Source organism: Vipera ursinii (genome assembly GCF_947247035.1).
Source record: "Vipera ursinii genome assembly, chromosome: 16".
Lineage (NCBI taxonomy): Eukaryota > Metazoa > Chordata > Lepidosauria > Squamata > Viperidae > Vipera > Vipera ursinii.
The window spans coordinates 6,759,287-6,783,504 of NC_139529.1; the positions used below are offsets into that span (position 1 = coordinate 6,759,287).

A 24,218-nucleotide genomic window follows, 5' to 3' on the forward strand; every position below is an offset into this window, starting at 1 on the left:
ATGAAGGTACCATGCTAGAAACTGGGAAATTGTGAGTTCTAGTCCCGCTTTAGGTCTGAAAGCCAGCTGGGTGACTTTGGGACAATCGCCAGGAGATGGTGAGTTCTAGTTCCGCCTTAGACATGAAAGCCAGTTAGGTGACTTTGGGCCAATCAGAGGGAGACGGAGAATTCTAGTCTGCTTTAAAGCTGGCTGGGTGACTTTGGGCCGATCACCAGGAGACTGAAAGTTCTAGTCCTGCCTTGGGCAGGAAAGTCAGCTGGGTGACTTCAGGCCAGTCACTCTTTCTTAGCCCAACCCACCTCACAGGGTTGTTGCTGTGGGGAAAATAGGAGGGGTATTAGGTATGTTTGCTGCCTTCTTTATAAATGAAACGATAATAAAAGCAGGAGAAAAATCAAAGGCATAAAAATGGCATTCTGGAGGGCTACATAAAGCCTTGGAGCTGTAATTTCCCCCCCCCCCCCACTTCTTCCCGCACATCCTTCCCACTTCGCATTTCTCTGCCACAGAAATGGCAGTGAATAAACAGAGGTCGATAAAGCTCTAGTTGTTTGGGGTTCTTCAAAGAGTTAGACCCTCTATTTTTTTTAAAAAGAGAACTTTTAATCGCAACTTTCAACAGTTTTCTATAACATAACATGATAGGAGTCAGCAGAAATGATTACAGAATCGTTTAGCCCTAGCCCAAGAAATGTGCCATTAGTGGTCCTCAGTGGCTGTGATGGCTGAAGATGAAAGTAGTCGTGGCATTATTGGAAATCATCCATCCATCCTTCCATAGAGCCTTCTAGCTGATGCTAAGCCACATCCTCCAGCATCTTTCATCCCTGGTCATGCTTGGCAGGGACTCTTGAGAATTGTAGACCACCATCATTTGAAACAGCTGTCCCTTCTGCCTGCCATGGAGAAAACCGTGCAAATTCCCAGTAGCGGCCAGAAAGAGGACAATAAGGGCGACCTCATCACTGCTGGATCAGAAAGTCCTGATGGTCAAGCAGGAGGAGAAATTAAATCTGGGAGCAAGCTATGGGTCCTTGATTTGTGGCAGCAGCTACATTTGGCCCATAGAAGCTTCTGGCTGAGAGCAGACTGAGAGATGCCTCTGCTCCTGGGGGTCCTGTTTCTCGCGGGAGAACTTCATCGTTCCTCAAGGCCTTCTTGAGCTTCGATGGCGCCTCCAGTATTCCCTGCTCAAGAAAAGACCAGCGTGAAGAAGATGGAGACGGCAAGAAGGATCAGAGTCACCGCAAAGCAAATGCGCAGGTTCTCCACAGAGGCAGGGGCGGAGGCCGTCCTTAGAGGCATCTCTACCACCATGGCGTTTTGCATATCCTGCAGACGGACCCCGCTCCACATCCTGGCATGGAAGCCTGTGGGAAACACCGGAACAATGCTGCTGACGGTGAAGATGGGCGAAGGAGGCCTGTAGCTGTACCCCAGAGACAGGGCCAAGTTGCCAAAGGACCAGTTGGAAACCCTGGTGGACTCTTTGTCTTCTTCCAAGCCATCTTCAGAGGTGGCTTGGGACACCTGTGTTCCCGGTAGTCCTATCTGCCGTAGGAGAGCTTCGTTGTTCTTCAAGGCCTGGAGGCCTTCTGGGGGCACGAGGGTCGCCATCCGGCAGTAAGGGCAGACCACGAAGGAGACAACTCTGCTCCGGCAAACCAGTTTCCTGAGACAGGCGAGGCAGACGGTGTGGCAACACCAGAGCAGCTTTGGCACCCGCCTGGTGGCAACCTCTTGGTAGGACTCGTAGCAGATGTTGCATTCCTTTTCACAGACATCCGCAGAGGACAGGAGGGCCATGTCTTCTTCAGCACTTGAGATCAAACTCTAGGAAACTTGGGGTTTCTCCTAGAGCCCCCAACTCAAGATGGTTCCTTTCTGAAGATCCTCACTGGCCACCTCCATAGTTTGTTTTGGCTATCTGGAGTCTTCTGAATGTTCAGAACCCAGAACGACGTCCGCCAGGAGAGAGAGACATCGCTGCAAGCTACTCTTTGAAGCACTCATTCAACCTGTCTTGACCGCTCCCAAGTCCGAAATGACAGGGCACTGTAACTCTTCCGGATAATCAGCCGAAAGTGGGTTGAGGTTTCCAGTCAACCAAGGGGTTGGGCACCACTGACCAGCAAATAAAAGCCAGCCTCTCTCCACCCCCACGCCTCCTTTGAACTTTAATCCTTAATCAATGACTCGTTAACTCAATCTTTGGGGGAAGTTTATTGGCGGTGACTGCAGAGGCTGAAAATAGCTTCCCCCCCCAAAAAAAAATGCTATTCCTAGAGCGGGCGCAATTTCCAGTATTGCAGTTAATTAAGGACACAAGTGGGACTTCCTCATTCATTGTTCTTTGTCCTGCAGACCTTTGCAGTCTCCAAAGTGCAGTTGGTTTAGGGAGCGAAGTCACAACAGCCCTGAGGAAAGTGACCGAGGACCGTTTTTCGTGCTTACTACCTTCGCCGCATCCCCCTTGGCCACATGATCAAAATACGGATGCTTGGTCTCTCCCGCCCCCCCCCATTTCAGGAGCTAGAAATTTGGGCACACTTAAGGGAGGGGCTTGGAGATCTGCTCCATTCAGATCTTGTAGGTCAACACAAGCTCTCTCGTTGGGCTCTGGTCAAGGATGCTGAACAAGGTCGTTCCTATTCCCCAGTCCATCACAAGACTGAAATCCCGTAAGCCAGCATGGAAAACAGCCATCGACTTCATGTCTAGCCAGTTTAACCCCGAGAATGCCTGGACAGAGGAAGAGTTCAAAGTTCCTGACCACTAGTGATCCCTCTACCAAACCAACCTGGTATAGACCTGCCTCGCTCCGTCTGCTGGAAACTGAAAAGAATTAGCTGGGATACTGGAAGAAATGCCTCTGCCCTTTATGGGTGGGGATGGAAAGATTCCCCTCGTTGCGATTGTGGTGCTGACACGCCAACGATTGTGCAAGATGGCCCCACGATGCACGTTCTCTGGTGCCTCAGAAGATCCGCAGGGAGCAAGGTCAACACCGCATCCATTTTTGTCGTAGCCAGCCGGGCTCAAGTTGTTTAGATGCTGCCAAGTCATCAGACGTATCTTTAACCTAGTGTTAAAGGGATCTGTCGCCTCCCTGGTCTTCCCGACAACACAATCATTGGTTGGGCCAGAGGGAGTATGCGTTGGGCTGTCAATTCTCCAGCCTTCTTTGGGTTCAGCCAGGTGTCACTTTCCAGTTGGCTGAAAGTCCACAGCGTAGGACAATTGTTCTCACCGTGTGCCCTGCTCCAAATACGGCTGTGTTTTCAGGAAAAGGGCCGTTTTTGAAAACGCATAGCTTTTATTTATTTATTTCACCTGCCCTAAGATCTACCAAGGATAATGGAATAGGTTTTCGGGAGCCCTGCTCTGAACTTAAAAGAGGGTTTGAGAAACAACCGTCTCTGACAGAGTGAAGGACATCACAAGTCGAAGCTCTTGAGGTTTTATTTCTCCGCTTGAGTACATAGAAAACATTACGTGGCAAACAGGTCAATGTAGGCACCAGACAGACATGCAGGAGGTATGGTGGGCAGTTCTTGAGGCTCTTTTGAAATATCACAGCTGTGTGATGGGTTCTGATGTTCTTTCCCCCCCCACTCCCCTTCACAGCTTTTCACACAGAAACCCAGGTGGTGGGGAGGCAGCCAGAGCAGGCTCCCCTGGAGTTGTCGGCTTCTGTTTGGAACGGCGAGGGCCGGAGATTCTCCATGGGTTGTGTGATAAGTGGGGCATGTGGATCATCAGAACCTCGACACATCAGGCTTGCAGCCAAGAACACACGTGGTCTTGACTTGGAGAGAGAATCCCAACCCCCTTACCAACGCGGAAGCCATTTTCCTTGTATATTCCTGACTTCAAAATTGCCCCCTCTGCAGTTCTACCACCTTTTCCCTAGGAAGACTGATGCAATGATCGGGGCTCAGGTGGCAGTTTCCCAGTCCCTTCACCAGCCTCTGCAGCCAGGAGACCCAACCTTTGGCTGTTTTTCAGACTTGTGGACTTCAGCTCCCAGAATTCCAGAAGTTGGAAGCCCAGGGGCCTTAAATTTGCCAAGGTTGGACGCCCTTGCTCCACCAGCATTTTTCCCCCTTTTCCAGATCCCAACTCCATCATCCTCAAGGCTAAAGATTCGAAACCGCAGGCCCAGCTGCCAGTTGTGCCCAGGCCCTAGGCTCTCCCAGCTGGTGCAGCCCCAGAGAGGTGGGGAGGGGGTGGGCAGAGAACACTTCCTCCCACGCCAGAGGCATCGAATCCCTGCTTTGCCAAGCATCCCAGAAGGAAGGCAAGTGGTTCCAGTCCTAAGAAAAGTGCAGATTTTTCAGGAGGCGGCAGGTAGAGAATGAAGCTTCCAGTCCTCAAGGGATCCTGAACTTGGGAGCTGCTCCTGCCCACCCCTCTGCCCACTTTCTGGGGAAGAACCTGCCCAGGCAGTTCAAGTCCACTGACTGACTAATTAACCAAGTTATTAACTACAGGCTGTCAAGCAGAACAGCCGTCACCCAACCGGGCAACTTCCAGTAACCCAACCGACATTCATACCCTGAGTTCTTTTGCCTCGAAGGGGGTGGTCACGCCAGGCTGCCATCTTTGGCGAGTGAGATTCCTCCGCTTGGGGAAGAGCAGAGCGGAAGCCCTTTTCCTTCCCTCCCCCTCCAATATCTCGCATGATAGGTTTCCCTTTCCATTCCCAAATGTGAAAAATGAGAAGCCCTGTGTGAGGGGGGAGATCTGAGTAACTTCCATGAGGACTAGTAGCTTGGAGGGCGATCAACACAGAGATTCCCTGCATAAAGGCAGCTTTTTTGCTCTCCTCTGACATTTTCGCCCGCCGATTGTGGCCGGGATGATCCCGTCACCATCGCTGCATTAAATTCCTCCGAGGGGCTAAAACGCAAGTCGCTCCCACTTATCCATCCATCATCCAGGCCGTGCTTGTTGTCCCGAAAGCGCTCTTCCAAAAGGCAACTGGACTTTCTTGTGGGTTTTTTTCTATATATATATATATTCTTTCCTTGAAAATATTTTCCTTCTCGCCCAAGAATCTCAAGAAGCTTCTTGGAGGATTAGCGAAACGTTTTCAAGGAAAGGAAGCAAGCAAGAAAAAAACAGTTGCCTTTTGAAAAACGCTTTCGAGCGTCTTTCGGTTTATTTCCCAACTGCCTGGCGGTTTCGAACTAATAACGCTCTGCCCAGTGGACAACCGTCAGCAAAAGAAGACCTTATTTAGTGCAAAGGCGTGGTGCACACCTCCTTCCTGTCCCATCGCCCGGCGTGCCCGGCGGCGAGTGCTGGAAACACGAGACATGCTTTCCGAACGCGCGGCGATGATGAAACCGACATGCAAAAAAAAAAAAAAGCAAATGACGAAGGCTGAAAATCCCAGGTTTTTCTACCTTTCTCCCCTAGGAGAAAAACCTGCCCCCTGACTTTCGCCGCCTCCAGGGGAGAGCTAGCCGCTGTGGAAAAGCCGGATCCGTTGCACAATCTCTTGTCTGCAGAGCGGGCAGGTGTGCAAGGCCTCGGAGCAGTTTTGGCAGCAGCAGACGTGACCGCAGTACAGGAACACCACTTGGGCCTGGGAAGGAGAAGAGGCAGAAGGCGAGGTCAGGCCGGGTGCCTTCCCGTCTCAAAAAAAAGAGAACGGGGTGTGTGTGGAGAAAGACGGGGGCTTCCGTGCACGGAAAAGGGGCAGCGAGGGTAAAAATAAAATAACCCAAGCTTTGGACCCATTCCCGTCTCTTCCGAAAGTTGCCGGGATAAAACAAGGAGAGCTAAGGTGGGTAAAGAAAGGAGAACGAAGGCAGTTGTCTATCGCTCCCTGCCCAGACACAAAACACACACAAGTCCGCCCGTCGGCTTACCTCTAACTCCATGCAAACTACACACTCGCAGTGGTGTTCCTCTGGTGATGGATCTGACGGGATTTCAGGCCGGGCGGACTCTTCTCCAAACTCAGGAGCAGAAGGCCCGGCTTCTTCTGCTGGCTTCAACAGTTCTGCAAGCAGAGGGAAGGAAAGCAGGAAGAACATGGACCAGCCGGTGGGATTAGGAGAAGATGGAGAAGATCCTCAAGGCTGCAGCCTTCACGGCTGCTGGTTCTTAACTGGCTGCATGTCCCAAAGCAAAGTTGACTCTCTTTTGTTGGACTCAAATCTGGGTGGCCTCAAGCGTCCCTCACAACAACGCAAGACGTTCCTTGGGAATTCTGTTCCTCCTCCAGCTAGGCTCCCATGCTAAAAAAAACTGCTGGGTGGTCTCCTCTCCCATGTCCTAACCCAAGTTCTCCCTGCCCTTCAGTGCAGGCTACCCTGAGATGGCTTGAGTTCAAGGCGTGGTTCAAAGGCCCAAGATGTCCAGACCAGGACAAAAGAAATCCCCTGGAATATTAAGGCTTCCCCAAAGGTGCCCCCAACCCCAGCTGGGGGCAGTGACATCTGAAGGCGGCTTACCTGGTATCGTGTCTGCAACAGCTTGCATCTCCCGAGCTTTCTGGATGATGGCGCGTTGCAAGCCAGACTCAATTATTCCCATCTGCAAGGGGCAAGAATGGTTGAAACATAAAACCACAGGACTGGAAGTGAAACACACACACACACACACACACACACACATGCACGTTTGAGACAGTTGTTCAATGGCTTTTGCTCCATTTTACAGCCTGGTTTGAGTCCAGCTTCCCCACTGACTCTGCTTAGAAGGTCGCGAGAGCGGATCACGGGACTCCCCAGCACACCGCAACTGTCATAAACGCGAGACAGCTTGCCAAGCGCCTGAGTTTTGATCACGACTATAGGGATGGCGGGAACAGTTGTACGTGTGAAAAACGGCCGTGAAGTCCCTTCCCCCCCCCCGGTGCCGTTGTGATTTCGGACATAAGTGAAGCATTGTAAGTTGGGGGATGCTCTGTAGCAAGGGTCCGAGGTAGGAGGGAGATGACGGTATTAGGATGGCCCTCGCTCCTTCACCTTGGCTAGGTCCCCAGGGACCATGTTGCTGAGCATTTTGAGAGAGATCCGATGGTGGGCAAAAATGGGTAGGTACTGTTCGGCCGAGAGGCTCGTCAGCAGCTTCAACATCTGCCTTTCCAGACTTTCTTCCTGCCGGGAGAAAGAGAGAAGGAAGGAATCAAGCTACGGGCCTCCTTTATTTATTTTATTTTATTTTATTTTATTATTTTATTTTATTTTATTTTATTTTATTATTTTATTTTATTTTATTTATTTTATTTTATTTATTTTATTTTATTTTATTTTATTTTATTTTATTTTATTTTATTTTATTTTATTTTATTTTATTTTATTTTATTTTATTAAATTTATATACTGCCCTATATGCGTAGGACTCAGGGCGGTTTACAGGGAAAATTAAAAACATAACATACAAAAATTAAAATCAGTTAAAACAATGAATGAATTCAAGTCCCCGAAATTTAAAACTAAAACCCAATAAAAATTTGTTGGGGGGAATCCAGGCACCGGCAACCAAGGGGATTGTACAAGAACGGAATGATGGACGGACGAGAGACACAGAGAGACAAATGGAGATTCTCTCTGCCCGTTTGGGCCGCCAGTCACCTGCAAGCGGAGAGAGGCAGGCTTCTGATTTAAGAGTCGTTGGTACTGGATCAGCCAGTAGTTCTCCTGCTTCGTCTCACTCTTGGCCTCCAGTTCTTTCTGGGGAAAAAGAGAGAGAGAGAGAGAGAGAGAAAGAAAGAACGTCAAAGAGTTGATTTGAGCTTTGGTTAACCTGCCCCAGGTGTGCTACTGCGGGCAAGCTCCCCACCTCCACCACACACACACACACACACAAACCGAGGACCACCCAGGTGTGCTACTGCGGGCAAGCTCCCCACCTCCACCACACACACACACACACACACACACACACACAAACTGAGGACCACCCAGGTGTGCTACTGCGGGCAAGCTGCCCACCTCCAACACACACACACACACACACACACCGGCCAGACCCTTTACCAAAATGGCTTGCAGCTCCTCTTCTCGCTCTTTCTTCTCCTTCAGCAGCTGCTGCAGCAGGTAACTCAAGGTGCGCCGTTGCTCCCCAATGGCTTCCTGCAACACAACACGGTTGTGGGTGCGTTTTAGGAGGAGGCTGAACTTCTTTCTGCCTGACTGGCCGGAAGGCAGTCCCCGTTTTCTTTCTCCCCAATTTCTAAAAACTTTGCGCTTTCCCTGGGGGGTTAAAATTCAGCCAGACTCCTGGCCCCAAGGAAAGGCCGTCAATTCTCTGCTTATCCATCAGCCCGAGACTCCCTCATCTAGCAGAGTCTTCTTGTGCGTCTTCACTTGACTTCTCACCACCCCTACGGACCACACAGCACGCCAGGACCCCTGTCCTTCGCTGTCTCCCAGGGTTTGCCCAAATTTAGGCCAAAATTCCAGCCAGCAGGAGGGTACAACAACAACAACAATAACAATAATAATAAATCTTTGAATTTTTATTGTACGGATTTGCTAGCTTCTTAAAGGCTCCCTTCCTGATTCTGTTTTTTAAAGAGAATTTTGTGCGGTGTGTTCTAGATCCACCAGGACTAGAAACGAAGGATCGTTTTTTTTGTAAAAACAACAACACAAAAGTTCCTTTTCCAAAAGGCATGCAACCCTGGCGTTATCGCCCGTTACAGGATTCATGCGGCTGGAGAGATGGAATGAGCCGGTTGGAATGGTTTCCCGTTTCGTAAAAGGGTGGGTGGGTGGGTGGAATAAGCACGCACTGAAGCAAAAATAGCCAGAAAGAAAGAAACCATAGAGGGGAAAAAATATGAAATGCTCAGCCAGCTTCCGCAGGTAGTCCTCGACTTAGCGACTGTCCCTTTAGTGACCATTCAAAGTTGCTGGAAAAAAAGTGACAGCGTTCCCCGCCCCCGGGTCGTGAGTTTGAAATTTTGGATGCTCGGCAATTGACTCGTATTTACAAGGGCTGAGACTTTCTGACCAGCCAAGTGAACAGGGAAGTCAGATTCTCTTTAATAACCGGGTGACTTGCTTAACGACGGAAGCGATCCACTTAACAACCGTGACAAAGAGAGGTCGTCAAATGGGACAAAATTCCCCTAACAGCTGTCTCGCCCAGCAATTTGGGGCTCCCTTGCAGTCTCGATAAGTCAAGGACGGCCTCCATTCCCTTCCACCCACTTCCTGTTACCCCGCCAGTGTCAGGTTCCCTGTTGTGATTCCTGACTTTTAACGTCACAGCCCGTCTTCTTACTGGGTCCTCCCTGCCCACCCCTCCCAAATCTCTCTAGGCCGACCCATCTCCAGAATCCTGGCAGCGTTTGCAGGAGGCCATCGAGCGAAAGGAGGAGACGGGGGACTGGGAAAACGGGAGTACTTCTGCACCAAGCCTTCTTCTCCAGGTTGCTAAAGCAGAGGTCAGACAGGAGGAGAAGGAGGAGGTAGCCGAGCAGGAGGGGGTGATGGTTTTGAAAACGGGGGGGGGGGGGGAGAATTGGAGAGGGGGGTGACATACCTGCATAGCCTCTGTGTCCAGCTGCTGCCTCTTTAACTCCAACTGGGTGAGTTGCAGTAACTCTCTCTCTATTAACTTAATCTACGGAGAAGATGAAATAAGGGAAGCGGGTGGTTTTGCATGTGTGTGTGTGTGTGTTTCTAATCGCTATGCCTCTCAAAGTACTAGAGGGTGGGGGAGGGGGGGATAAACCCCACCTCCTTCAGCCAAACGGATTTGGGTAACTAACTGCTCAGAGTTCCTTGCAAAACTGGAGAGGGAATTCTCCTCCGAGAAGCTTCCTTCAGCTCTGACTGGATGATGGAGGAATGGAAAGATTTATACTCCTTGCAGAGAGCTGGTCGTTTGCAATTGTTTCAGAGAGTCGCTGAGGCCCTCTGGAGGCTGGTCTGTGATCTCAGGGTCACCTGAGTGCTGCAAATGGGTGGGGAGCCACCCAGTCAGAGCCGAAGAAGCTTCTTGGGTGAGAAGCAAAAGCTCTTCAAAGAAAAACAAAGAGAGTCCAAGTTGCCTCTTGAAAAAAAGCACCTTTGGGACAACCGTGGACCTGGAGGACTGAGGATCCCCACAGACACGTTCCTTCTTCGTATGTCACCCTAGACGTGAGGACAGCCAGTGAAGCACCCTATACAACCCTCAAGCACCTGGAATACTTTGGAGCCAAATGAATGGAAGCTACAAGCCCTGGAGATCCAGCCTCTTTTTTGGAAGATGGAGCTCTGGAGCTTCCTTGGCCTTTCTGGAAGGCTCAAGATGTCTTTTGGGATGACCCAGAGCTTGTAGCACCACCGTGAAGCCACCAGAGAACAGGAGAGTCCCTCGTCCACCACCTGTTAGTAAACTAAAGGCCTGAATAACCCACTAGGCAAGGGTGAAAGGTGCACAGTCAGGGGACGGGGTTGGAGAAATGGCAAACTCTACCATCTGAGGGCCTCTGGCAACCGTTCCCTCCGGCAGTGATTCTGCATTCATAAGCGGTGGGGGCGTCAAATGTCGGTCAAAATGGTCCCGGACAAGCAACAGAAACAAATGATGACAAACACATGGAAACAGAACCATGGAGATGAGGTTTTTATGGACCGCTGGAAGGGTGGGAGTGTAGCCGAGCCCAGAAAAATACGACTTTGTCCCAGCTACCAAGTTCTCCTCACAAGGATTTGTTACCCGGGCCCAGATTTGAGGAAGAACGTCTTCCTTTTGTTCAGGAAGGGATGGGTGACGTGGCCTCCCCCACGCCCCGCGTTTCCTCCCGAGTCTTAAATTTTGGCGCTCACCTGGTTTCTGATCTGGCAGTGCATGATGTCTCGCTTCACCTGGAGGGCTTCAAAGGCTGCCTTCTGCATCTCACTCTAAAAGACGGAGACTTGAGTTCTTGTGAGGTTCGGAAGCTGCCTTAAGCTACCGGAGACCCCCCCTCTCCTCCCTCAATCCTGATTCTCTTTCTCAGCCGTGAACTCAAAAAACGTCTCAGCAAACTTTCCAGGATGGAGGCAAGCAAGGATGACCTACCCACTAAGCTGCAAGCTCCTTCCTCCCTAGTGTGAAAATTCTGCAGAATTAGACAAGTCTGTTTTTAATCCAGGACTTGTATTGACAAGGTGGTTGCAATCTCTACAGAGTTCACAGACAAAGGTGGGTCTTTTTCACCTGTGTTACCTGGCGCCTTTTTTTTTTTTACAGAAAAGTGAGACTGACTGAGTCTGGGATCTCTATTCCACTCACTTGCAAAATACACACTTGACTTTAAGCAATGGATGATCCTCATCAACATCGCAGAGTGAGATATAGATCAAAACACTGATTTAGGTACTCTAAAGACTTCCGGAAGACAGAGACATAGATAGATAGATAGATAGATAGATAGATAGATAGATAGATAGATAGATAGATTTGGAAAAACTACATTTTTGTTACCAAATTTAAAGAATTGCAATTGCACAGATGAATAATGCAGGGCCCCAGTATCAGAATATTGCCAAAGCAAAGATCTTTGCAGAAAGAACACAAGTGTGTTAAGTCCACCTGAATTCCCCAGAAAGGTCAGTTAATGTGATAACATCCTCCAAAAAGCCTGGAGTGTTGTTGTTGTGAAACCACAAGAGCAGAACAATTGCTTTGTGGAATGAGACCAAGGTCCAGGATGGAGTTTCCAAGAAAGGCCAAATCAGGTGGGGAGCCTTAAAACAAGGCACGGGGGAGGCAAAATGTGACCTTTTGCCCTCTTTGGCCAGAAATAAACTGGTTTTTTAGCCTTGTTTAAACAGACAAACAACAGGGCAAGGACCCACATCTCTAGAGTTTGCCTTGTGAACCTTTGCAAAGACATTTGTTTCTAAGATACACAGACCCGTTTTTTAAGTGGATCTAACAGCATCGGATTTCTCTCCATTTGAGGCTTGATTCAAAGCTATGTTTACAGGACAACACAACCTCAAGCCTAATTTGCTTAGTTCTGGCTTTAGCGTGTAGCTTGGATTGAGCTGCAGTTCAAAGAAATTCCCCTTAAGATTCCTGAAAGGGTGAAGGGAACTTCTACAGGTGGTTGGGAAAGCCCAAAGAGCATCTAACATTGGGCTCACGATGGATGCTGAAGTCCACCAGAGGAATCTTTCTAGCTTTCTAGACTTTGACTACAGGGCCTATCATCTTTGCCCATGGGCTGCACTGACAGGAATTGTAGTCCGATGCATCTCAAGCACATCCATTTGCCTGCCTCTTAGGCAGGTGAACCAGGTCCGGAGAAATCAACGCTTGGTCAATGAATAAGGTGGCTTCCAAGATTTGTTCGTTCTCCTAGTCAAGGTCCTGCTTAATTCCTTCTCCCAGGAGTGAATACCCTTCCACCACCCCCCATAATACCTCCTGCAGGATCTGGCTGATGGCTTTGTTCTGATCCAGCTGCTGCCAAGCCAGGATCTGCTGGAACTTCTTGTCCATCTTGGCAAGGCTGAAAGAGAAGAGTTCTTGGGGAAAGGGGCCCTGACTGGAACCCATGAGAGGTGACGTTAGGGACACTGATCTGTAGACTGAGGAGACCCATTTCACTAAGATATGGCGTGGCTTTCTTGCTTTGAGCCTCAAGTCTTGGGAGAACCCAGCAAGTTTGGTCTATAAACTTGGATTTATGGGTTAGCGTAGGCCAACGCTACCAATTATGTCTCCGTCAAATTTTGGATTTTGGATTTTTCGGAGAGGTCCGAGCGGGCCAGAGGATGATATCCAGGGACATCAGCAGACCAGGTAGGCAGTGTTCTCCTCCTGACCTGGCATCAGAACCAGATAAAAGTTAGGTTCTCCCACCAGGAGTAGGACCTATATTGCTGAGATGCTTCACCACAGGTGACAGTAGACTTCATCTCTTCATCTCTTTTTCTGGAGGTTCCCAACTCCTTCACCTAGCAGGTCCCACAAAGCTCTGGAGAACTTCCACAAAGTTCTGGAGAACTTCCACAAAGTTCTGGAGAAGTTCCACAGAGTTCTGGAGAAGTTCCACAGAGTTCTGGAGAAGTTCCACAAAGTTCTGGAGAAGTTCCACAAAGTTCTGGAGAAGCAGCCAAGGTTCGATTGAATGGGGGAGATTTCCTTAGTCTTGCGACTGAGAATCAAATTAAAATCAGAGGGAATCAGGTCCAGACTGACGCTAAGTAAGGTTGGACCCAGCGTTCCACCTCTGCTAGCCTAACTTGCCACGTTCTTACAAAGAGATTTTTTCCCCAAGCTTTTTACCGGGCTGGCACAACCATGAAAAGAACATCCCCCCAAACCACAACTTCTTCTTCAGTACCTGGAGCACGTCTGGTTGACCAGGTCCTGCCGGCGAGACTCATAAGCTCCCTGAAGTAGTTTGTTCTTGTAGGTCTCAGACAACATCTGCTTCATGGCCGCTGGGAGAGGGAAATTGGGGGAAAAAGAAGAGTTAATCGCCTTAACCTTAACACTTAAACACAAGGCATAATTTCAGTTGTCAGGTAGGCATAATCCACACCTGCAGTGCCACAAAAACCTTAAAAAAGAGAGTTTTTTGAGTGGCTATTTTAGCACGGTGGCTGTTTCTGTTTGTATTTGCTCTGGTTTTTCAGGGTGGTGAGCCGTGGAGAGGCGACACAGATTAAACCCTGGGTAAAAAATAAATAAAACAGATCGCACATCTCCAGCGGGGATTCTCTGGCAAGGGCTGAGCTCCTCAAGCTTCCAAGACGACAGAGCAAGATGGAGATGACAGGGCAAGCGTTTGAGCCCCATCAAGGGCCACGTAGGGGTACCTCCGCACTCGTCGTTAATTGTTTCCGGAGAGGAGCGACGAGTGCCAAAAACAAGGAGAAGCAAATGAATTTTTCCCATCAGGAATACTGTAGCGAGTCGACGCCAACGCCGATGAGTCCTAGCTTGTGCGTTGAGCACCAAACGAACGATGAGTACCGAGGCAAAATGTTCACATCAAAATGGGCCGAGTCCCAATTTCGATGGCTCTCAAAGCAGTTGAGTGGCAAGGTACCTCTTTACTTACCGGCTACTTCTTTCCTCCTCAGCTGTTCCGTTTCTTCTTGAGTGATGGCCATCAGCTGCTCCATCCGGATCCTGGGAGCGATGCAAGAGAAGTCAGGTGCCCATCGGGTCCCCTCAACTTTTCTCAAGAGTTCCACCTCCCCCGTCTTTCTCCCTTCGCCACATTGGCGAGGTCCAGCTGGGCTGCACATTCTCAGCAAGCCCAATTTTCAGATTTCCTCCCCTTTCCCCCTCTGATGTTGATGTCTCCCTGTCCCGTGGAAAACTTTGGGATACTTTTTTTTTCTGGAGATTTTTGGGGTGAACATCGGCCACCAAAGGGCTGTTAAGGTTTGCCGTTCCGTCACAAGAGTTTAGGGAAAGATTGTCTTGGCTGCCAGCTTGCAGGCCGAGTCACGTTTCATCCAGCCTCAGCTCGCTTCGTTTGGAACCAGCTATTAGGGTTTGTGAATCAGGATTTCTGGCTTGGGAGCATTTGAGAAGGCGACGAACCGTGGCTAAGAAAAGCAAGAAGCTCACCGTTCGTTCTCCAGGGATTTCAGGATTTCGGAGCTCTGCTTCTGCCTAGGAAGATTTAATAAGTAAGGAGTCACCATCCAGCCTTTATGCTGATCAGCTCTACTAAGGATAACCTCCCCACCTTTCACGGGGTAAGTCTGGATCTTGGATCTTCATTTAACAACCAATCAAAGTTATGACAGAACTGGGGGGAAAAAACTTACAATCAGTCCTTGACCATTGCAGCATCCTGTGATTCCTTGGGCATTAAGAAGCGGCATGGATTTACGACCGGTGCAATGTCACGTGATCAACATTGATCCCAGCCGGCCTCCCACAAGCAAATCAATGGGTCAAGCTGGATTCACTTAAGGTCCACGCCACAAAGGTTGTTAAAATTGGGTGTGGCTCACTTAATGGTAGCTTAGCAACAGACGTTCCGGTCCCAATTGCAGTGGTAAATTGTTAAGTCGTAAGAGCCGTGGTGGCGCAGCGGTTAGAGTTGCGGTATTGCAGGCTAACTCTGCCCACTGCCAGCAGTTCGATCCTGATCAGCTCAAGGTTGACTCAGCCTTCCATCTTTCCGAGGTCGGTAAAATGAGGACCCAGATTGTTGGGTGGGGGGGGCAGTGTGCTCACTCTATAAACCGCTTAGAGCGGGCTGCAAAGCTGTTGCTGCTGCTGAGTCAAGGATCACTTGAAAACCACCCCGCCGATCTACAAGGGTGTAGAATTGATTCCATGGCTTTCAGACACCAGCTGATTCCCCTCTTCTGCTCAGCGGATCTCTTACCTTTGATTAGCTTCCAGCAGTTTCTGGATCCTGCCAGCCACCCCTTGTTCCATCTGCTTCAGCTGATCCAGCAGCTTCAGGCGCTCGGTTCCCAGGCGCTGCTGATGGCGGATCAGGCCTTCCTCCAGTTTTGTCTGCTCCTGAAATTTCAGAGGGAAAAGCCATTCCCAAGGCTGGAGCCACAGGGCAAGGAAAAAGAAGCGAGCCAGATTCCGCCTGATTCGTGTCAAATCCTCCCGTGCCAGATCCCCTTTGGCGACCTCCCGACACGCTAAGTCAAAGGGGAAGCCAGATTCCCTTAGCAGCTACACGACTAACTTACCAGCACAGCGATTCGCTTAACGAATCTGGCGAGAAAAGTCGTAGAATGGGGCAAAACTCACTTAACCGCTGCCTCACTTAGCAACGGAAATGTCGGCTCCGCTGTGGTTGGGGACTAGCTGCAAACTGCTGTCTTCTCTCATCTGTGAATTAGTTCCTGCCTGGAATTCCTCCCGTTCCTGCCCCACTTCCTCACAATCACGTTTATAGCGGTACGTCCTGAATTCAACTGCTAGGCTTCCAACGGTCTGGTGTGAAGGGGTCTGTGGTAGGAATGGGGAAAAACTGGAGGCGCAGACGCCTTGCCTCTTTCATGCTTTGGAGAAATTCTCCTTTCTGGACGTGACTTTGGTGCATAAGATGGACTTGTTCTCTCTGCTCCAGATCCAGCCAACGCTCAAATTCCAGCTTTTCCTGCATCTTCTGCTCCTGTCCGGTAAAGAGAGACACCTGCCGATTTATAACCGTGATCTTTCAGGGCCACGCTCTCTCTCAAACTACAGTTGGAGGAGAAGGTAGTCCGTGCTTGTCCTTTGACCCACAGGGCCTTTTGAACCAGGAAGTGATCCTAAGCAAAATATCTGATTTTCTACAGTGGTTATTCTTTAATCCAGGGGTCCCCAACTCCCGGTCCGTGGACCAGTACCGGGCTGCGGCACGCCAGCAACCAGTCTACACAAACAAGCAAAGCGCCCTCCGTGGGATGCAGGCAGCACACAAAACCGTGCACCCTCCGGTCCGCGGAAAAACCTCCCTCCACGGAACCGGCGGTCCCTGGTGCCCAAAAGTTTGGGGTCCTCTGATTTAATCCTTATGTCACCTCCCATCAGCAGATGAATTGAACAGGCTGGCCAATCCCACGAGGAGGAGTAGGGATCTTACCTTTCGCTTCTCATAGTCTAGAAACTTGTTCTGCAATGAAAGTAAATGGAGAAGTAAGGAAGACTGATTTTAACCAGCAGCTGCACGCAAAGACGGCGCGATTGTGTTTTTCTTCAGAAGACTTGGAAAGTCCTGGCTAGTCATCTCAGCCTTTAGCCTTTGGTTGTAATTTCTTTGATTGTTGTGAGTCACCAAGTGTCATTGGGAGACTAACGGCATGCATGTTTCCTAAATAATAATTTTGCAATTGACTATCGGCATTGACAAACTTCCTATTAGTCAATTGCCAGAGGCAGCTTGGCTTGGAACAGCTTACATCCTGGGACAATCCCTTTAATGCCATCAGACAACAACATCTGCCTATGCCAGATCCTTGGGAAGGAGTCAGCAGGTAGATGAAAATGCCAAACCCAGTCTAAACATCTGGCTGACTATGCAACAAATCATAACAGCAACACTGGAGACTGTGGCACTGACAAAAAAAAATCCCCGTAGGTTCATTGCAAAAGGGAGCTTGACTCAAAACAGCTTACATCCAGCAGTCAGTCCTTGAACACCATCAAAGAACAACATCTGCCTCTCCCAGGTTCCTGGGAAGGGCTCAACAGGTGGACAAAAAGGCCAAATCGAGTCTAAACATCTGGCTGACTGTGCAATTAACCCCGAAGACTTTATCGCTTCCTCCCGCTGTTCTCTTGGGAACAGAGTTGAGAGCAAAAAATGGCTGCTTTCCTTTGTGTCTCTGTCTAGCAACTGATTTTTGGGGTAGACTTCCCCTGAAAGTGGATGCTCTACACAAACTCTATGGGAAAACACCCTGGCTGGAGGCCAGTCCATAAAACTGGCTCCTGTGAGTCTAGGAACAATCTCCTAAAAAGGCAGTCTTGTATATTTTGGGAAGAATTAACACTCACTTGCCACTCAGCTTCATCTTCCATGTATTTGCCAGCTGTTCTCTGGAGGCCATCCGCTGATGTCTCCTCACCTTCGCTTTCCAACACAGAGAGTAAATACTGAGAGGGCGGTTTGTATTCTATGCCCAGCTCTGGAAGGAAACCCACACATCACAATGTCACATGGGTCTGTGCGATACCCGGAGTCCTCAACTTAGGCCAACAATTGAGCCCAAAATTTTAATATGAAACGTTCTGTCTCTTTCCCCCTTGGTGTTTACTGTCTCACATTTAAATTAATACAATCCTTATTATATCAATTCAATAAAAAAATAACTTTCTTACAGTTATCAATATTTTTTAGTTTACACAAATCCTAGTGGTTTTAACATTCAAGCTTTTTAGACAATCAATGTCCTGGGTAGTTTTTTCCCATTTTTTTAAAAAAAATTCCCATTAATATTTAAATTTAACGTTTAAATTTTGCTTACGGCTGCAGAGGAACTGCTGGATGGCCTCGGTGCCAGCGCTGCAGACCTCACTCGGTGGGTAAACCATTCCTGAAGCATCCAGGGACAGCGTCTGCCAGAGAGGAACGAACACACACACACCTTCCTTAAATCTAGATTAAGTCAGGACTCGAAATCTTGCTAATGTAACTTACAGGCGGTCCTTGATATATATACGAACACAAGGGAGCCCCAGGTTTATGTGGCTGAAACATTTGTTAACTGAGTTTTGCCCCATTTTATGACCGTTCGTGCTATAGCTGTTAAGTTAGCAAGACAGTTGTTAAATGGATCTGGCTTCCCCACTGACTTTGCTCGTAATAAAAAAAAGGTAAAGGTTCCCCCGCACATACGTGCTAGTCGTTTCCAACTCTAGGGGCCGGTGCTCGTAATATTAGGTCACAAAAGGGGGATCACATGACCCCCGGGACACTGCAGCCGTTGTAAATACGAGTCAGTTGCCAAGAGTCTGGATTTTGATCCTCTGACCCTGGGGATGCTGCAACGGTCTTTAAGCGTGAATAACGGCCCTAGGTCCCTTTTTCCAGTGCCGCGGTAACTTCGAACAGTCCTTAAATGGACTGTTGTTAAGTTGAGGACTTCCCATCACAGCGGTTCCATCTTGCAAGGAAACAGAGCAATCCTAGATGGCTCAGCCAGTTCCTGGTGGATTCTCCCCCCTTCCCTCCTGATGGTTGCCAGGTTTGAGGAAGAGTAAGAATGACGGCCGAAGCAGCGGTAGGCCGACCTAAAGCCAAGCTTGTAATGCTACCTCCAAGGTTCGGATGCGAGCCAGTGTCTGCGGCAACCGCTGGATTGAATTTTCACAGATGTCCAACGTTCGCAAACTCCGCAGGCCCTCCAGAGTGGAGGGCAATTGCTTGAGCTTGTTGCCTGCAAGGAAAAACAGAAAGCAGAAAGTTTAAAAAAAACAACAACAACAAACATTTGTCAGGCATGGAGAATCTGTTCCAATTCGACTCTTGCAACTTCAAACGGCTGTTAAACAAATAAGTCAAAGATTACCTGCATTTTGGTTTTACTTTCTCATCATCAGCAGGGCTCTTCAGGCTGCGGATACTCGTGCACTCAAGATGCACGGGCTTTGTTATACCGGGGGTCTTCAAACGTAACTTTAAGACTTGTGGACTTCAGCTTGTGGGAGTTGAAGTCCGCAAGTCTTAAAAGTTGCCGGTTTGAAGACCCCTGAGTTATACTATACTAAGCTGACCTCTGGAGGCTTTTCAGCTTTAGTTTTAGTTTAACTGTAGTTTGTACTGGTTGATCCCTAACGTGCCGTTTGAACTTCCCGATGGCTAACGGAAACAGTCACCAAATATACAGCTTTGTAATTATCTTTTTTTTATCAGCTGTAGCCCAGAGGATCAACTGCGATTGGGTCTGGCTTCAAGCAATAAGCAAAAATCAGAACAAAAGTTCTGTGACCGGCCCAGATTGGGCCCTGCAACATTATCCCGGGACAGGTATGTTTGCCTTCATTTGGGAAAGAAAAATCAATTCTGGAACTCTTTATTAGGCCTCCAAAGCAAAATTTATTCCTGCTAGGCTAAATTATGGTTGATTCTTATAGAGAACTCGGTGATTATATCCCTTGGATGCAAAACTCAAGGTTGCCACATCCTCTTCGAACAGTTTTAAACTGGAAAAACGAGCCATTATCAGCAAACTGCTTTCAGTTGAACCCACTTTTTCTTGACACTTTCCCCCCTCCTAAAAGTGTAAGTTAAAAACCAGAACTCTCATTCTTTCCAGATACACACAGGCAAATGTTTCACCATACCTTTCAAATTCAGCGTCTGAAGCTGAGCAAGCTCCGCAATCGAATCCGGAAGAGCTTTTAAAACATTCTTTTCTACGTTCAGAACCTACGAAGGACAGAAACGGCGTCAAGGGACAAAAACTCACGTCTCAAACCTGTCAAGTCAACCCCGAGCGATCTATCAATCTCAGTCAAGCCGCCAAAAGAATCCGAGCATCCCGCTGTTCTTTACCTGGAGACAAATCAACTGGCCGATATCGGCAGGAAGAGAGGTCAGCTGGTTGTCGTGGAGATCCAAAACCTGGAACAGAAGATCCAAAGAAATCCGTTAACAATCTGCTCCCTGCAGAGAGGGTTGTTCCAATCATCTGCTGCCCAGCCTCCATGGTGAAGCACAAAGCGCGACGGGATTGTCATCCAGAAACTGGGAATGGAAGAATGCCACAGCAGCTTCGGACTGCCCCCCTGCCCCTGAAAAGTTGCTAAAATACAGGCAGTTTTCTAAACCACGTTTAACGGCTTGTTCTTTGGATTCTGGATCTTTACAAGCTTCCACGATAGTTGATGAGAAGAACCGCGAATCACCTTTATTGTCATGAGATTAGAGAGGCTGCAGGATTTGGGGACGAGGGACATCAAAAAATTGGTGTGAGCAATCAGCACCTGAAAGAAAATCATCGTAGAAGGTATTACAACAAAACAATGATACGATGAGTCGGAGGAATTTAGTGAAATTCCTCCTAGTAACTCAGAACTGTCCTTTTTTTTAAAAAAAAATGAAAACTGTGCTTGTCTCTTACCTTCTTCTGCAACACTCTGCAGGTCGCAAAGGCACCGTAGGGAAGCTAAACAGAAAGAAAAAAGACAACTCGACGTACGGCCACCACAGAGCTTACAATTTCTGTCGCTAAGCCAGACAGTTCTTAAGTGACTTCTGCTCCGTTTTACGACCTTTCTTGCCCACAGTTCTTAAGTGAATCACTGCAGTTGTTAACTTAGTAACGGAGTTGTTAAAAAACGAATCTGGCTTCCCGCCTTGACTTTGCTTGTCGGAAGGTCGCAAAAGGGGATCACGTGATCTCCGGGACGCTGCAAGGGTCACAAGTTATGAGTCAGTTGCCAAGCGTCTGAATTTCGATCACCTGATCTCGGGGATGCTGCGATGGGTCTTAAGGGCGAAGAATAGTCGCAAGTCCCTTTTTCTGTTGTAAGTTGAGGACTACCTTTCTGACTACAAAGTTCCCATCCTAACAGTTGCCATCATTCGGGCAACTCACCCACCCACCCCCGCCCAGGAACCAGAAATGGAGAAAACCTACCTCAGAAAGTTCACACTTGGAGATGTCAAGAATATCATCTGCTCCGGCTTCCTTCGCCTGTCGAAAATAACGGGCAGATTATTGGGGGCAAAAATGTGTGTGTGTGTGTGTGTGGGGGGGAGAATCATTTCAGCTGATCTCAAAATTTGGGTTTAGTTCCGCTTCTACCGCCACAGTCGAAGCCGGCGAGAAAAAAAGGTGGAACTGAACAAGGTGGTGAATTTCCCAGGTGTGAAGAACCGAACTTGCTCTTCACTTGTTTCCTTGGGATCTTCTAGTAAACAAACCCTACTTAGTTAGCAGATCCTTGGGGGCCTTTGAAGTCACGGCCTGTTAAACGTCTACATAGCCACGATGGGAGACGAAGAAGTCTTGGAATGAACAAGGTTGGGGAGATGTTGTAACTTAAGAGAGGAGTGGTCAGCTGTGGTTCCCCAGAGCTTTATCCCGCCTCAAAGGAGCAGGACGAGAGAAGACCTCTTCTAGTGTGGTTCCCTAAGGAAGCTTCTGAGAAGCTTCTTCTGCCCATCTTACAAGCCAAACAGTTTCCTGATAAGAGTGTTGGGGCCAGCTCTCCGGGACCTGGTTGTCTTCCCATGACTTACGAGACACATTTGATATTCCAGGCGTTTCCGGGCTTCGTTGCTGGCCTTCCTTTTCCGAAAGAAGAGCAGCATCTTGCCTCCTGTCTCCATTTATCCCAGTTCAGCAGGAAAGGCGGCTGCAGCAGGATGGCAATCGGAGTCTGAATAACAGGAAGATCAAGAACACATCCCAGGTAAAGTCACCGGCAGCTTAGCCTGCCCAACAGGTTCTGCCTACCCCACCCTGGGACATGAACACCATCTTAACCACCTATCATCTTGACAGCCTCTCTTTGGACGCCTTCTGTCTTGGATTGCAGCTGCTGTTGGGACACAAATCCCCATCAGCCCCAGCCTCCGAGCACAAGGATCGGGGAAGGTGAGATGTAGGGCAAGACCTCTGGAAGGTAAGCGGGGGCGAAGGCTGGTTGACTGCCAAGGGAAATGAAGAGGAGTCATTAAGAGAGGGCTGTCCTATTGAAAAGGCCAAGTACGGGTTCGCTCATCGGAGCCCTGATGAGGTTACTCAGCTGGGTAATGAAACGTCTTCCAAGAAAACCAGAATGGACCCAGAGTCCTTCTCCTCTTCCTCCTCCCCTCTAGCCCTGATGATGCTACCTAGTTGGGTCATAAAACATGTGCAAGAAAACCACCAAGCTCGGAGAGCACCAAGGAGCCCGCCATTTCTCTCATTAAATTATCCTCCTGCTTAAGACCTTCTTCCTCCACCACATTTCCGCACCATTAGTAGCACATGTCAACCTTTAGAGACAGTCACGGTTTATCGACAAGGCAATATGGGTGGCGAGGCCCAATCCAGAAAAATAAAATAAAATAAATCCTTAAGCGGCCTCACTGCAGTTATTAACCCCTAAAGTGCAATTAGACAAAAATCTAGTTATGAGACGGCTAAGAGACAGTAGTGAGTTTATGGCACGTAATCAATCTTTTTTTTTTTTTTGCCCCAAGTCACCGTGATCTGGTTCACACGTAGCTTTAAGTCAGATCCTCCCCCCCCCGCACTGTTTAATCTCTATTGCGTTACCAGTGAACAGACTGGGCTTCACGCTGTGCATTTTGACAGCCAGAAAAAAATCAAAGGAGGCCGTTTACCTGGAACGATTACTGTAAAAAAAAAACTGCCTTAAGGCACAAAACCTATCCCTTTGTAAACCTGAGGATCTGAGGATCGTTCGAGATGTCTCAATCTTACAACGTATACAGTGCAGGAAGTCCAAATTTGTTAAAGACTACAACGCCTGAGGGTGTATTTTTTGGGGGGGGGAGAGGAAGGAAACTTCCCTGGCTCCTTCACATATAATACCTTCCGCAAAGGAGAAAAACAGCCGGAAACCTTTGCCCTTGTGAACAGATTTATTTGTGGGATTTTAATTTAAGATGGGATGGAGACTAATCAGAAAGCCCGTTATTGTCAGACTTGTGAAAATGAATGGCTTCCTTCAAGAATAAATCCACAATTTTGTATCTTCCTTTGCGTTATTGTTACTATACAAATAAGTTGCTGCAAAAAATATGTACATGCATTTAATAAAAAGCTACAGCTTCCGAAGAGATTAATAGCCAATTTGAAATGGCCAATTATTTCAATATATCGATGTTAACAGTGTTGCCTCTGTTTGTATTGATAATTTTTTAAAATAATAAAATAAAGAGGCAAGACTTCCCCACCACTGGATTTCTTCAAAGGGAAGATAATTCCATTTGACAGATGGTTTTCTCTCCTCAAAGAGTCGATGGCGGGGGGGGGGGGGGAAAGCTTTTTCCATATAGGTGTTTTTTGGTGAACCTGAAATCCTTCCGTGTTCAAGGGAAGTTATTTTGGGAAAAATAAAAGTATCTTCCCTTCACACAGTATAAGTGCCGGATTGTGGCAACACGCAAATATTTGAATAGCTTGGAAACAGATCTCTAAAAGGATGACCGAATCGGTCACGTGTTACTTAGAAGTAACAAATAACCGTGGCTTTAAGGGAGACACGCAAACACTAAAATCAGTTAGAGCAATGACATTGGCTGGACCTTGGCAATTAAAGATATGTCTGGCGTTTGTAAACAAGCTTCTCCCTTTAATGAGATGGTTTATACCGCTGAGAATTACTGGAAATTGGGCAGCACAGATTTTTTTTTTAAAAAAATATTATTATTAGTTGGAAAAGGCACTAGTGGAAAAAATCCCTGATTTTTTTCCCCCCTATCATAAATTAATCTGGCTCTCTTCCTCCCATGCCAGGCATTGTTTTCTCCCACCCCCTAAATTAAATTGCGGCCTTCCCTCCCCCTTTCTTACCTGCCAGGAAGACCCATGGCATCCGGCTGGATGTATTTCCAAGGAAAGGCAAAAAGTCACTCTCAGAGCAGGGATGCAGGCAGACACTCAACAGGTGAAGCTGGGTTCCTATCTTGTCATGCCAGCAGGAGGAGGCAGGGGTCGGGGCAGAAAGAGGGGGGGGGTTTCAATCAGAAGCCAAAGCAACTGGACTGATTGTGGGAAGAGGGAGAAATAAAACCTCAATGGCTAGATAAAAAAAATAATAATATAAAAATGCAGGAACTGCAAGACCAGCTGGCTTGGCCACGCCCAGAGGTGGGGGCACAGCTG

The 24,218-nt window shown here is 48.3% G+C and overlaps 1 protein-coding gene across 2 annotated transcripts; it reads right to left on the reverse strand.

The window, feature by feature from the left end:
* Positions 1-3,447: 3,447 nt before the first annotated feature.
* Positions 3,448-24,130, reverse strand: LRSAM1 (leucine rich repeat and sterile alpha motif containing 1). Of its 2 annotated transcripts, XM_083375086.1 has the most exons (26): positions 23,907-24,130; positions 21,870-22,030; positions 21,620-21,759; positions 21,015-21,071; positions 20,496-20,540; positions 20,281-20,358; positions 19,928-19,996; positions 19,717-19,801; positions 18,688-18,809; positions 17,898-17,988; positions 17,428-17,558; positions 16,514-16,543; positions 15,938-16,060; positions 15,311-15,450; positions 14,539-14,583; positions 14,021-14,091; positions 13,298-13,397; positions 12,373-12,460; positions 10,788-10,862; positions 9,514-9,594; positions 8,001-8,096; positions 7,596-7,694; positions 6,987-7,118; positions 6,471-6,552; positions 5,883-6,016; positions 3,448-5,596 (listed from the first exon to the last, which is right to left on the reverse strand). In XM_083375086.1, the coding sequence occupies exons 3-26, from the start codon at positions 21,707-21,709 to the stop codon at positions 5,471-5,473; spliced, it is 2,190 nt and encodes a 729-aa protein (XP_083231212.1). In that variant the 5' UTR covers positions 21,710-21,759; positions 21,870-22,030; positions 23,907-24,130; the 3' UTR covers positions 3,448-5,470. The 2 variants fall into 2 exon arrangements, with proteins under 2 accessions (XP_083231212.1, XP_083231211.1); XM_083375085.1 differs by lacking the exon at positions 21,870-22,030.
* Positions 24,131-24,218: the final 88 nt, after the last annotated feature.